This window comes from Vipera ursinii, assembly GCF_947247035.1.
Source record: "Vipera ursinii genome assembly, chromosome: 2".
Taxonomy (NCBI): Eukaryota; Metazoa; Chordata; class Lepidosauria; order Squamata; family Viperidae; genus Vipera; species Vipera ursinii.
In genome coordinates, this window is record NC_139513.1 from 64,647,348 (window position 1) to 64,662,622 (window position 15,275).

Below are 15,275 nucleotides of genomic sequence, written 5' to 3' on the forward strand. Positions count from 1 at the left end.
GACCGGGCTTTGGTGATAGCTGCCATTTTGGCTTTTCTGATTCTTCCTGTGGACACCACTGCTATAGGCTATTAAGTTCATCTATGACTAGCACTGGGTTTCAAAGCCAAGGAAAAAGCACTCAACACACTGTGTTCCCTTCATTGCCACTAAAAAGGCTGAATCTATTTCTTTTTCTAGCCTGTAAAAGTGCTGAAGGTGGTGGTAGAGATTCTGCATTAATATTTTCCATGTGCTGTATAGTAAATAATATTTCAGTCTATTTTAGGTAAAATTGCTGACTAGGTTAATTGCAGTTCAGCTGCGACATCCCTGTTTTTTTAATTTACATTCTTTCTTCAGCTGACTTTCATTTAAAAACCTTCAAGGTTTAAGACTTAAACCATCACTTTTTCCAGCATCAAAACTTACAGACATTTCAGTTCCGCTGTTTTTCCCCCTCTCTTGCTGATTCAGTAGCTCCATTTGTCAGTACATGTGAAACAGAAAATTGTGGTGTAGAGTTTGTGCAATCAAATTTGAAACATCTTTGCTTTGATTCTAATCTGTAATGCAGACGCTCAAACCCTTGGCTTCCAGATGTATTAAATGTCAATACTCATAATTCCTAGGACATGAGAATTAAAGTCCAGCAAGTTAAGAAACATGTTTCTAAATATGAAGCTAGTAGTATTTGCACTGCAAATAACGCATAGCAACCCTATTAGTTACAGTAAATGGGCGTTATTTGAAGTGTCCATTAGGCTTCTCACATTTTTAGAGTGTCATTGTAGGCATTCATCACTTATCCCCACTTAGAGCTGTTGTGATCTAATTAGTTATTTTTCTATAACTAATAATAGGCTGAAATGAATCTTAGCCTGTTTTCAGTTGTGAAGAGACAAGCGGGACTCAGCTTTATTAGCCACACCCAGTTATTTTGACTGCTATGAAAGTTTTATTTCTATGGGAAGTTTCATTTTACTGTTTATAAAATTGAATATAAGTTGAATATGGTTAGAAGATTACTAGTTGCAACCATAAGCTTTTCGATGTTCTTCTTTGACCTGTATGAGATTACTAAGGTTGCAAACTTTCCAATATCATCACCCCTGTGAATTATGTTGATTACCTTTGGCACCTGACTATTATGATATTAACTTTTGCTGCACTGGTTTTTTCTGAACTGTTTGTTTGTTGTAGTCTACAAGTTGCAAACATTTTATTCATCTGGAAATTTTAAAAAGTATTTAAAACTCTGGGCTATGCAATTAGCTCATTAACTATGTTCCAAACATAATTTACACTATATAAATTGCATGGGGAAAAAAGACGTAAGCAAGGAAAAATGTTTTGGATGACAAGAAGAAACCAAAATGGATGTATATTTGCTCCCAGCAAGCTAGCTTTGGCATGTACCATGGGTGACTGCTTATGTGAGGCTTGGCAAAAACCGATTCCAGACATGGCAATGTTTCTAAAATCTGAGGAACATCTTAGCTTTCTACAGTCTCTGGAAAAATAATGAATTTTCGAATGATATAACATTTTGGCCTAGTTAAACATACTTTCCAGTTCCTCAACTACACCAAGAATAAATATGGTATCTGTAACATGCTATTTTTTAACCCATCTTAAGAGCAGAAGGAATCTGTTGCTTTCCCTTTAATTGCTACTTTGTTGCAATTGCCCAAGCTGATTGAATTTCCTTACTTCAGAAAAAAAAATGTTGATTTTTAAAAATATTTTGATACTCAAGTTAGGCAACATATTTTAAGCACTATTGGAATATTCCTGGTTCTGTTTTTTAAATTGAGCTCAAAATACTCACCAATTTAACCTGACTCTAAATTAAGTGAAAGTATTCATCCAGGACACTGTAATTATAAATGACATTATGCATGTAATATATAATTATTCTACATGAGAGGCCTGTATGCCTTGGTGCACACAATAATTCAGTCACAAAATAATAGTCTAATCAAGGAACCATCAACGTAGAAATTACACTCCCACCAAAACTAGCAGGGCAAGCTACTGCCTATAAACAGGCAGTACTGATGATATTATTTAGTTCAGTAATGAAATGTGTGCAAGCAAACAACTAAGCTCAGAGAACACCAGAATTCCACACTTCATGTAGAGATGCGTACCCCTTTCATAATAACAAAAATAGTAAACTTCAGAGCATGTCTTGAGTGTTGGTTTTCTTTAAAGGGGTTATTTTGTGAGATGATTCCAGCAATTTGATGAATCCACCAGTCTATGGCCTTTTTTGTGAGAGTGCCTACTCTAAGCTTTTAAAATTCCAGATGTGTCCACCAACCAAAACATATCCTATTAATTTTATTAGAGTGTTAACTGGAATGTGTCATGGAGAAGATCTATCTATGTGGTCATCAAGAGTCAATTATCTGAAGGTACATAATCAGTCAATCAATAACTGGAAAGTGAGTGCTTATAAGTACAGGTAGATTATCCCTTTTGAAATAGCAATAAAATCTTATCTGTATGTCTACAACCAGCTCCCCTAGCCAGTATGATCAGAAGTCAAGTGACAAAGTCATCGGCCTGTTTCAATTATTGTGAAATGAATCATTGTTCCAATATTGCTAATAAAAATAAATAAAAAATCTTAATACGTACTTTGACATAATCATGATAGGGCTGTCAATGCAATAAAAGTTGTTACTTAAGAGGTTAAATTTCATCAGCTTTATTGTACATACTAATTAACTGCATGTCTTATAAAAGTTGCAATTTTTGTAGTATCCAATTTATATTTGTATAGAATATACCATTTCTTTTTTATTTTAATAGAATAAGTATCCAGATATTGTTGTACTTCCTGAAGGATTACATGGAGATTACATGCTCTTAAGAAGCACTCAACTTTCCAAGTAAGGGAACTTAATTGATTCATATTGATTTGTGGGGGCAGATATCTATAGAAGCTGTGTTCCAAAAGTGTTTTTTCTTCTTCTTTTTTCAAGAGGCAACTGGACTTTCTTGTTTTTCTTTCAAGATGTTTCGCTTCTCATCCAAGAAGCTTCTTCAGCTCTGACTGGATGGTGGGGAATGGAAGGATTTATATTCCTTGCAGAGAACTTGTTATTTGCATTCCTTTAGAGCAGGGGTGTCAAACTCAATTTCATTGAGGGCCGCATCAGCATTGTGGTTGCCCTCAGGGGGTCGGGTGGGTATGGCTAGGGTGGGCGTGAGTGCATGTGGCCTACTGGGTGCTAGAGTGCGTGTGGCCTACTGGGTGGGCGTGGCCAGATCTATATCATTCGCATCAAGGGTGCCTATGGGGGCCTGGGCAGAAGTGGGACAGATCTGAGGGTCTCTGGCAGAAGGAGGGTCTCTGGGCCAGGTCCAAGGCAGTGGGGGCCGTTCCCTCACTGTTTCCAGGGTGGCTTCGCGGGCCACATGAAACCACTTCACGGGCCGCATCCAGCCCCCGGGCCTTGTGTTTGACATGTCTGCTTTAGAGAGTCACTGAGGCCACTTGGAGGTTTATGTGTGTCCTCAAAGTCACCTGAGTAGTACAAATGGGTGTGGAGCCTTCTTGGAACTGCTGAAAGAACTGTGTGGTAGACTGGAGATAAATGATGACATATTCCTCCCCCTCTGTTGAGAGAGGGCTGTTCAATCTTTGACCCCTTTTTCAAACCAGTGGTCCTCTTTGCCCAAAATTAGGCTTTGCTTTCTTCAAAAGAGTGGCTTTTGTCTTTTAAATGCAGATGGACTGCTGAATCTTGTCCCGATGGGTTTGTTCTCCTATGTTGTGCCATGTGTTTATGAAGTGGTTGTTTTTTTCTCCTATGTAGAAATCTGCACATGGCTCACTGCATTGTGCTGCATATACCACATTGCTTAGTTTGTGTCTGGATGTTTTATCCTTGGGGTAGACAAGCTTCTGCCTTAGTGTATTCTTGGATTTAAAATGTACACATATATTGCACACTTTACATATGTGCACACTTTAAACCCCTTCTCATTCAAAGACCCTAAGGGTGTTAAAGCAATGTACTTAAGAGAAAGCAAGAATAATTGTAAACCTTGCTGAGAACCAGGTTCTCTTACAAGCCATAAAAAGCACATATCAGACCTATAGTATAGCTTAAAATATTGAAAAGCCATAACTAATGGGGGAAAGCACAATTTTCTCCCCAAAGGAAGAGAAATTCAAAATAAACCTCTCCCCAAATAAAACATTATCAATCAATTATTTTAAAAAACCAATATACTTTTTTAAAATGCTGAAAAGAAATCAACACAATTGAAAGAGAAAAGCACTGTGTATACAAAAATCTCTATACTAGCTAAAACAATAAACTTAGAACATAAAATAATAGAGTTGGAAGGGACCTTGGAGGTCTTTTAGTCCAATCCCCTGTTCGATCAGGAAAACCTGTATCATTTCATACAATTGGTTGTCCAGTCTCTTTTTGAAAGCCTTCAGTGATAGAGCACTCACAACTTCGGAAAGCAAGCTACTCATTGGTTAATTGCTCTCACTGTTAGGAAATTTCTCCTTAGTTCTAGGCTGCTTTTCTCCTTGGTTGGTTTCCAACCATTATTTCTTGTCTTGCCCTTTGGTGCTTTGGAAAATAGTTTGACCCCTCATCTTTAATACAACTTGATAATATCATAGAGATCATTTGGTTTAAAGTACTGTTGGGGTCTACTACTGTCCTCCCAATTTAAGACATGTAGAAGCTGCTCTTTAAATACAATTTGCAGATCCTTTTGAAAAGGTCTGAAATAGCAATGATGATGGGCTTTATTACAGCTTCTGTAAAGAGACAATATTTCCCAAGCCTTCCCAGAAATTCTTGATTTCTCCTTTAAAGCATGAAAAAATGAAATAAGAGTAGCAGCTGTCCTTGATTTGGTATCATTCAATAGGAAAGATTATATCTTGGATTTTAAAAAAAGTATTCTTTATTTATATTTATTCAATTTCTATATCATCCTGACTCAAAAAAGTGACTCTGGACAGCTTTTTGTTCCAAAATTATAAAACAATTAAAAACATTAAAATAGTAAAAACAATCACAAAAAGTTAAACATAGCAGTTTATTTTAATAAACTGAGAGAAATAATTCCAGGGCAGGAAAAGTGAATGGGTAAAGGAGCTCATGATAGTTGGAAGTTCTAAAAAACTTTGAAACTAAAGCAAAATAATGCAATCCAAATAAGAAAACTAGGTAGGGAAAGGATGCACAGCATAGCTTGTAGAATTTTATTTTCCCAAGTACCTATGTTGTATCTATGTGAGCATTAGGAAATACAGGATAAGACAGAGTAGCTTTCCTGCTCCTCTGGTCATATGACAAGGGGGACTTGGATGGCAACATTCTGAACCTCTGCCTCTCTCATAGGAAAAATTGGGAGAAAATATGTTTCTCCAGAGCTCCTGGCCTCATGTGGCCCATTTTTGAATTTGTTCTTCTTTTTGCTGACTTTTCTTCCTCCCCCCCCCCCCACTTCCATCCTCAAATTTGGTCCAATTCTGTTGAGTAGCCATAGGTTTTATACTGACACAGATGCAGATCCCAATCTCCTTCACACAACTTCTTTCCAGTTAACTGTTAGATACAACTTTGTTAGGGAAAAAAAACAAGGGAAATCAGAAAAAGCCAATATGGCTGCACCAAATCTGAGGAACTGTGCATTTTCAACAGTTTTCAGGTTTTCATCCACCAAAAAACTGTACCAAGCCCAGGAATTCAAATCACTATATTTTGTACTACCGAGTTCCAAATTGGATGAGAAAATAAAAGTCCTTGATACAGCTAATTTTCTCCACTTTATTGGTGAGAGTATGTCCCTCTCTCTCTCTTTATGCACTTTAATTGTTGTTTTCTGACTTTTATAGATTTGAATTAATGATTGTTTGGAAGATACAGGTAGATGAAAAAGGAAACATTATACCGTTCTTGGATCTTTTGAACAAAATACCACTACAAGGTAAACTTTCGTCATAATCATCTCTTTCAATTTTGTTTTTATTTTGACAATCTTCTATGTTTGCATTATTGACTGCCACTCAACAGTCTCTTCTTTTGGAGAAAGAAGATACAAAAAAGATATCAAATAGTCCCAGTGGGTTGAGCGTTTTCATTCTTGTCGGCCCAGACGTGGCAATTTTCATGAGGCAGTTAAAGAGAAGTATAGCTCTGCATGTCCCAAAGGTGTTTCCCAAAAGGCAACTGGACTTTGTTTTTTCCTTGAAGATCTTTCGCTTCTCATCCACAAAGCTTCTTCAGTTCTGACTGAATGGTAGGGAGGGGAAAATTGAAGATTTTATATTCCTTGCAGTCATCTGATCATTTGCACTCTCTCTGAGATTCGTTGAGGCCACTTGGTTTATCTGATCCCTCAGGATCACCTGAACAACCTGCAAATGGTTGTGGAATCTTCTTGGAACTGTTGAAAGGACTGTGTTGTAAACAGGAGACAGGGTGTGTCAGATCCCTTGCCCTCTATTGAGAGAGGTCTGCTCAATTTTAACATGGATGGCCTCTTTGACCCCTCTTTCAAACTAGTGGTCCTCTCTGTCCAGAAAGTGGACTTTGCTGTATTCAAAAGAGCCACCCTTATCTTTCTTGGATGGGAAGTGAAAACTCTTCAAGGAAAAAATAAAAAGTTCAATTGCCTTTTAAAAAAGCACATTTGGGACAACTATGACCTGGATGAGAATCTCAATAGACATAATAGCTCTGCATCCATTAAGACCTGGGTAGCAGTTAGGCTTTTTGAACATAATTTCTGAGACCAATTGCTGACAAGGAAGAAATCAGTGGTTTAAAAAAAAACAGGGCTCGACTATTTGTACTTGAAATAAGTTTTAACTCTCTATTTCATCTCCTCTTATAGGTGCTGTAGCTGACAAATTTGCATCAGATGCTCCACAAGGTTTCAGAAGTCTCTTGCAGATGGTTGGGATACAGGACTCCATTGAAACTCTGATCAGTTCAATTTCTGAAGACTAATGAATGCCAGGAAAACCAGTTATGCATCTATCATTTTATTGAATATAAACATTAAGTTATTTTCCATTTAGAAACCATACCCATAAAACATGCTATCTGTACAATTATGGCACATATATATATATAAATTGTCATGACAAATAAATACAGCTTTTTAAATACAAAACATCAAATCAGATACGAGTAGAATGCATTTCATTAAAAAATTAACTTTCTGAATCAAAGTGGTTTTCCCCTTCTGCATCAGTTCCTAAAATCTCCTCAGATCAGCCTGATAAATTCAAGTCTAAAAAAGTGGCAGTTTCAGTTCACAGCTGTGTATATATATGTAACAGTGATTCTAGAATAATGATACAGAACAGTTTGATAGTAATTAAAATTAAGCTACAGAAACATCATACAGTAGCATATCTACTTATTCTTCCATAAATAGTGATTGAAGGCAAATCAGGTTTATCATACTCATAAAATAGAAATGAGACTTTTTAATTTACAAAGCATAAACTGAAATTTATTAATCACATGCTTCAGGAAGAATGAGTACAGAATGGGCAAAAATAATGGCACTGATCTGCATATAACTTGCCTAAATATTCCAGTATTTTTTCCATATTTAGATTTCCTAGGATCCATTTTTCTACTGTGACCCAAACAGATAAGTAGCTATGTAAAGTTTTCACCGTTCTTTTAAAGTGCTGTAATAGTTTTTTTTTAGAAAAAGCAAAGTTTATATCAGTTTTCAAATGCAAAGCCTCAAACTGAGCATTTTAAGCAATATTTGCATCCCATGCTTTCCTAGTTATAGACAGTAAGATGTAACAATCTAAGTTAAAAAGCTTGGTTAATGAGCACTCATTTTATACCTGCCAATGCAGCTTTAATTAAATTTAGCAGATTAGCATATCAGCCCAACCCAAAATGGTTCTATCTTAAGTTTGCCAAAACTAGAATTTCTATTCAAGATTACAAATTTTGTTTTCTGGAGGCAAGTTTTGGATTCACACATGGAATGCCACAAAAGTCGTGCATAGAACAGTGAGCAAAACAGCACTATGCAATTTTTTAGTTTATCTTGCCCCATATGCATTTTCTAGATGTATGTAGAGTTTGATCGATTGCTGATTGCATATTGCAGGTGATACTTATCCAAATGAAATGCCCATTGCTGCACAGCTTTGTGTCATATATTACTAGTTACTACTAATTTGCTTTAAGAATGGTAGCCTTTCTGGAAAATGCTTTGTATTATGTGAATATTTCAATAAAATATTTTGAACAGCTTTAGCAATATTCACAGTTACCAATAAGTTTAAAAGTTGTGTTCATTTAATTGTGCATTACTAATTTATTGGATTCAAATCACATTCCAGAAAGATGCCCTTATCTGACATCCACTGACTTGCAGCCCACAAGCTCAGGAGGACAAGATCTTAGAATTAAGGTGAATAAATATCACAAAATACAGGGTGGTTGTTTTTTTAAAAAAATTAATAGATCTAGGAGCAGAACTCATGAGAGATACTCATAAATATTAACATTAAACTTAATATCATAATAGCAAATGAATTGGAATCCACACAAAATATAATTAGAGATCTTTAGGGTTACTTTCAGACAGATAAATATTTTTGTGATGATACATGGCAGTCAAAAGATAAGATTATGCCAATAAAGGCCAGGCTGTTAAAAGCGGTAGGTGTCCAAGAAGCAATTGCAGAACTCGTTCTTACATAAAGGAGCGCAGGGAGAGGAGAAAGACTCTTCTTGCCTACTGCTTAACACTTCTTGCCCACTGCCAAGCCCACCAAAATCACATCTACAGGAATTTGCATCATCTCTGGTGCAAGACACCTTTGGCTCCAATCCAGCGATTTTTCAATAGCTGAAGCAGCTTTGGTTTCAAGTTTTTCACAGCATGTAAGAATCCTGTCTACTTAAGTTAACATTTAACTTTTACCATTAGACAATCTAGAATTTCTCTTTCTGTTTTAAAATGACCTACAAGTAGTTACCTAGATCCCAAAATTCTGAATTCAGAGGTCTAATTACAGTCTGCATTAGAAATGACATGTAATTGCCACTGTGCAGCACAGTAGGGAAAGACTAGGCCTTCCATTGCAAAACCTAAGGCATATTTCACTATTTTCTATTTTTGTGTGCAAGATGTGGTTAAAAAAAACCCCAACAAACCCCTGCAGAGAGAGAAAGATCTCCCTTTGCTGAGAACATTTAATACCTCAATAATGTTGAGCTCAGGATAAAAAATCCAATTGCTACTGAACTTGTATGCCCTAGAAAAGCAAATGGCTGCTGCTGAAGGTCTAAAGAGAAGCTAAGCAAAAATGCAGACAGAAAAATAAAAACTATTACCAGAGAAAATTCAAGGCAGTATTTTGAACTTCTCAATTGTTACCCATTGAAGCCTCAGAATGGCTTAGACAACTGAAAAGGATATTAATGAAGCATCCAAAAATTAATGAGGCATATGCAGCAAAAAAAAAATGCTGAAAATGGCTACTTGTAATAGTAACTGTTTACATTATATAATTTCTAAAACCTTGTTTAATAAGGGAGGTAATTTGCTTTCATTATTTTTATCATTATACAAGAAAGGGGGATTTTTCTTTATACATTGAATTTTTTTTAATAGGTTTTGAACAATTCGGAGAACAACTACCGGTACATAAGATCACTTTGAACATAAGAGACAATACATATGCAAGAAGCATTAAGAATCTAGAATTATTTCTAATCAAGAATTTTGGAATTTTATCAGATCACCTTATTTATTTTAAGCAAGTGTTACTCAGCAATTCACATATGGTTACCATAGCTGCATCTAGAATTTTAATAAGGATACTGGTTTTCTGCAATTTGAACAATCAAATTCTCTTCTACAGCCAGAATAATCATTTCATTCAACCTAAGAGTATATAGCTCTCTTACAATAAATGCATTCTTCAAGGCAATCGGGGCGGGGGCGGGGGGGGGGGTTGTGTGTTTCTGAAAGGTAGATAAATTGAAAGCACAACTGAAAATAATAGAAAAACAACATAACTTAATTTTCCTCTGTGATAAATATTTAGCCAGTTACATTTTATGGAGGACTAGTGTGCAATCTTCATTTTCTTTTAAGAGATTTGACATTACTGAGTCATCTTTGGCTTGTGTCCTTTTCAGATAACAGTTCACTATCTTCCCATCAAGCTTATATTGATGACGAATGCTTTCATATGGCTTCAGGTCTAAATCCAGGACAGAAACTGAAAAGGTGAATCTGGATTTTGATGTTAGAACCACCGGCCTCTGCTCAGAGCTGAAATTTAAATAAGAATAATAATTACTATTTGGTATTCCAGAGAGGGATCTGACTTTTACCGTTATCCTCATATATGAAAACTCTATCTGCATCCTAATGATGACAAGCTATAGCTGATGTTGCATTTTAAAAGTACTTGTGGTCTTAAGTAAAATATAGCTTTTCCAGTAGGAAATGTGATGCAAAAATTTGTTTGAAACTTTTCCTACCACTTTTTTATTTCAAACTTTCCTAAATGATTATACCATCAGTACCGCTTTGTGAATAAATTACACTGAGAGGTTAACCATAAGCTTATCTTAAAGTAGCAATTTTCACATAGCTTATTTTGTCACTGACAACCTAGGAAAAATGAAGTTATTCTGATTCTCTAATAAATTCATCTATTACATCTATTATTGAAATTATATCTTGGAATTTCTCATGTCAGAATTGACTGTTTCTAAGATTCTTTGGAAAGTAAAGACACTATCTCTGCTACTGTTATACAGGACAGGACATGTGCCAATTTTCCTTCTCATATGTGCTTCCAAAATTTAGCAGTTTGAAAACATACAATTAATAATTACACTCCCATAAAGCAACTAGGCTGTTAACACCAATTCCACAGGTACTTCCCATGTTTTGAACGTCTGGACTTTAAAATTTACAGTAGCAGCAATAATACAAGTAGATTGTAAAACCAAGCATTTCTCATCTATGCAATATAACACCACTGCTATGAGAGCTATATTGGCTACTGGTATCTTCCAAATATAAAGCGGTAAACGGCTCAAAACTAGGGGACTTCTCTTTTCCAGACAGATTTTGTCCAAATGAAGTCCCTACTTACTGTGGAACTCAATAGGAAGGGCCATGAAAGCAAGTACTCACAGTACTCACTTCCCTCTCAAGAAAAAGGTGACTCCCACTCTCATGGCCTTCAGAAAGCTTGATAAAGCTTGCCTGTTTCAGAAGGCTCTTAGAGGCTGATTGGTTTTCCTTTTATTGACTGACAGACAAATGGCTCAATTCTTACGAATGCTTACTGTAGATATTTATGGCCTATGCGCTATTTTACTGTTGCTCTTTTAGTATACCACTTGGAACCTCTTCAAATGAGGTATATAAACATTAGAAATAAATATAAAAATAATCTTAATTTTCAATAATGTAATTATGCTTAAATCAAAATTGAAAATGCAAATAAACTTTTCTAGTTTTATATTTCCTCCATTTCCTTCAGATTATTACACAGAGATATAAAAACTTACGCCTATGTATGCAATGGACTATAACTGCATACCAATGAAGGAGAATATTTGTAACTCAGGGTTGAAATGAGGGGTCCTTGGTGTCTCTGAGCTTGATGGTTTTCTTGAAGACATTTGATTACCCAAACTAGGTAACATCATCACTAGCATTGATGACATTACCCAGTTTGGATAATGAAACATCTGACTTTAAATGAAACTATACATTGCATACAAAAATTACATATTTCATCTTGAAAAACTGCAGAGCAGAATCACATTTTGTCCAGATATAAGACAAAAAGTTTTTGAGGAAAGTTCATCTTTCCACTGTGCAACTCTTAAGACATCAGATGACTGAAATATGGCAGCCATCAAGAACCAGGGCTTCTATTATGTGCTAAAATTAATGCAGTTTTTCATGGCCATCATTCTAAAGTTTGCTAAATCTCACAAAATTCCAATATCCCTGTGACCCCATGTGAGTAGGGCCATGAATTAGTTGGTCCAGGTCAACAGCTGCCATGGTGGCTGTGAACTGCTGCACTACCTCTGACCCTGGGATCAGAGAAGGCAGACTGAAGTATGCTAGAACCATAACCCTGGGGGACTCCACTGCCAGCTCAGACCCAGAGGGTGGGCAGGGATCCTGCTATATTGCAGCGAGGAAAGGACATGAGAAGTAATCCTCGCTCACTCACATTACTTATTTTCTACCTTTCCTGTATGGGGAATACAGATGATTACAATCAATACAGGCAGTAAGCTAATACAGCACTTTCTCAATTGATACTTGTATATAGATAAATACTGGGAGTTTTTTTAAATAGAATATTTATCTTAGACATTACCATTCATCTTGTTGACAAGGTGAAAGCACAATCATTATGGAACAGTCCTTTGCTGTCATTGCAACTCTATACTGCTGAACCTGTAACAAAAATCAAGCCTATAGTCATCTACTAGGCAACAAGAACTGAAAAACATCCATCCATCCATGTCTGTATCTATCTAGCTATCTATCTAATCATCTGGCTATCACCTATCTAACCACAAAAAACCCTTCTCACCCTTATGGGTGGTTTGTATCTTTCTCAATCTCAGATCATCTACCAGAGACCTGGGGGTTGGAGGGTTTTGAGCAGTATTTTAGCTGTTCCTAGCACTGCATTCTTCTAGACAGAGAGCTCTGAAGTCGTCCCTTGGATCTGTTGGAGCCACTCTCCTCACTTAGGAGTCACAATCCTGAGGGCTTCTACTATCACTGGGACCCCTTTGGCATCTATTTTCCACATCCTCTCTAGTTCCTCCTTCAGACTCTGGTACTGCAGACCTTGTTAATCTGGGTGACATCTGAGTCAGCATGACTCTCCTAGTTCTTGTCACTCTGATATTTGAGATAAACAGGTGAAGCTTTAGGAGGGGGTCTTTGCCCAAAGACCCTGACTGGTAAGGTAGATGCCAGGTGGGATTTGGACTCCAGTCTCCCACATCAAAGGGTGCCACTAACCATTACACTATCCAGTATGTATGTACATACATACGTGTGTGTGTGTAGCTGGAGGTTATTAAATGTATTTCTATTTCTATCTCAATTTTACTTGATATATATTTATATTCTCAAAACAGTACACAATATTTGAAAGTAAATATAGTAAAAGCTTTCCCAAGGACAGGATTAAATTGAAATGGAAATAAAAATGTTATACACAATGCAAAATCAAGAGTACATGCCTAGATGGTCTTTTAATTTCTTCCTCCTTATCCTACAGTATTTTGTTGAAGAGGGTAACTAGTGTTCATGTTTAAACTTTCTGTGTCTTTAGCAAGAAATGAGATGTCAAAATAAGGTAGGTACCTTCGTCAATGCATACGCTATAGTTCCATCATCCTCACTTGAGCGATCTAGTAACTTCTCATAGGATGATTCATTATAAGGCCCATCAATCTGTAGTACGTTCCTAAAAAATAAAGAATTACATTCAAAAAATAAATAAAGTAAAATGCAGTCCCAGAACTGAAAGTAAACCAGATTTCTGTACCATGAAACTACTGCAAAAAATTATTTCAGTTGCTATTTCACAAATCTCACAGTTCAAGTGCATGACAAGTGAAGCTACTGTCCCCTCTAGTGACCGCTGCCTAAAATTACATAAGACTGTGAAGAAAAGCAACTTTGCAAAATAAGAACTCTCCAAAATAAATCTTTTGCCTTTGGTTTTCCTGTGACATGATGACTGCAAAAGGTTATTTGTTGTGTTGAATGACCTCAATAAAGGGTCCTGGCATGTTATTTTCAAAGTTGAAGTTTCTTACCACCCTGGTACCCCACTTCCAACATTTAATGATAAACTAGAGTTCCATGTGCACTGAATAGCCTCAGCTTGCACTGAGCTATTTAAGGAAGAAGAACCCTCCATTAGATTATCTTCTTAATATATTTCTTCTCCATATTATAGCTTACTTAACCAATGCATTATTTTGGTTCCCCAAAAGTGTACAACACATTACTATTAATAAAAGGTAAAGTTTCCCCCGCACATGCGTGCTACTTGTTTCCGACTCTGGCCAAAGCCAGAGCTTGTCCGAGGACGTCTCCGTGGTCATGTGGCCAGCATGACTAGACACCAAAGGCGCACGGAACGCTGTTACCTTCCCACGTAGTGGTCCCTATTTTTCTACTTGTATTTTTACGTGCTTTCGAACTGCTAGGTTGGCAGAAGCTGGGACGAGTAACAGGCGCTCACTCTGTTACGCGACACTCGGGATTCGACCCGCCAAACTGCCGACCTTCTGATCAACAAGCTCAGCGTCCTAACCCACTGAGCCACCACATCCCTACTATTAATACTATAAGCCAAATATGTATGGTGTAGTAGAAAGTCTACAAATCCTTGTTAAAATGCCAAGTTTTTAAGTTTCAAAAAAAATATCAGACCAAGATAGATCTTTTTGTTGTTGTTAGCTGCGAAGTCGCGTCCGACCCATCGCGACCCTATGGACAACATTCCTCCAGGCCTTCCTGTCCTCTACCATCTTCTGGAGTCCATTTAAGCTCACGCCTACTGCTTCAGTGACTCCATCCAGTATTCCCCCCCCCCCTAAACGATTTCAGTTCATTTTTCAAACTGGATTTCATAACTTCTATGTTATATGAAAGATGGAAAAATGTTGAAGTGATTTATCTTGGTCTGATTTTTTTACATCTCAAAAACCTGACATTTTAATAGGGTTATGTACTTTCTATATACACTGTACTGCATAAAATATGTACCACAGTTCTACTTCAAGAAGTTCTAAATTCTTGAACAGTACACTTAGGCTATTTCATTTTTATTTTTTTATGCCACCAGAGTCACTGGGAGTTGGGTGGCCTTATTTTAAATAAATGAATTTGCACCAAATTATGTCTAATGCAATAGCTGAATAAAGTAAAGTAAAGGTAAAGGTTCCCCCGCACATGCGTGCTAGTCGTTTCCGACTCTAGGGGCCGGTGCTCATCTCCGTTTCAAAGCCGAAGAGCCAGCATTTGTCCGAGGACGTCTCCGTGGTCATGTGGCCGGCATGACTAGACGCCAAAGGCGCACGGAACGCTGTTACCTTCCCACCATAGTGGTCCCTATTTTTCTACTTGCATTTTTACGTGCTTTCGAACTGCTAGGTTGGCAGAAGCTGGGACGAGTAACAGGCGCTCACTCTGTTACGCGGCACTTGGGATTCGACCCGCCAAACTGCCGACCTTCT

The 15,275-nt window shown here is 36.9% G+C and overlaps 2 protein-coding genes across 2 annotated transcripts in view; one reads left to right on the forward strand and one right to left on the reverse strand.

The window, feature by feature from the left end:
* The window catches only part of CENPP (centromere protein P), a 174,040-nt gene extending 166,946 nt beyond the window's left edge, over positions 1-7,094 (forward strand). The window contains exons 7-9 of the mRNA XM_083353888.1: positions 2,800-2,879; positions 5,864-5,955; positions 6,865-7,094. Of these exons, the coding sequence (XP_083210014.1) occupies positions 2,800-2,879; positions 5,864-5,955; positions 6,865-6,980 (288 nt within the window). The 3' untranslated portion in view covers positions 6,981-7,094. The remainder of the gene's footprint in view (positions 1-2,799; positions 2,880-5,863; positions 5,956-6,864) is intronic.
* The window catches only part of IPPK (inositol-pentakisphosphate 2-kinase), a 39,665-nt gene continuing 31,389 nt past the window's right edge, over positions 7,000-15,275 (reverse strand). Inside the window, exons 11-13 of the mRNA XM_083353883.1 lie at positions 13,390-13,492; positions 12,383-12,462; positions 7,000-10,296 (exon numbers count right to left, since the gene is read on the reverse strand). Of these exons, the coding sequence (XP_083210009.1) occupies positions 10,071-10,296; positions 12,383-12,462; positions 13,390-13,492 (409 nt within the window). The 3' untranslated portion in view covers positions 7,000-10,070. The remainder of the gene's footprint in view (positions 10,297-12,382; positions 12,463-13,389; positions 13,493-15,275) is intronic.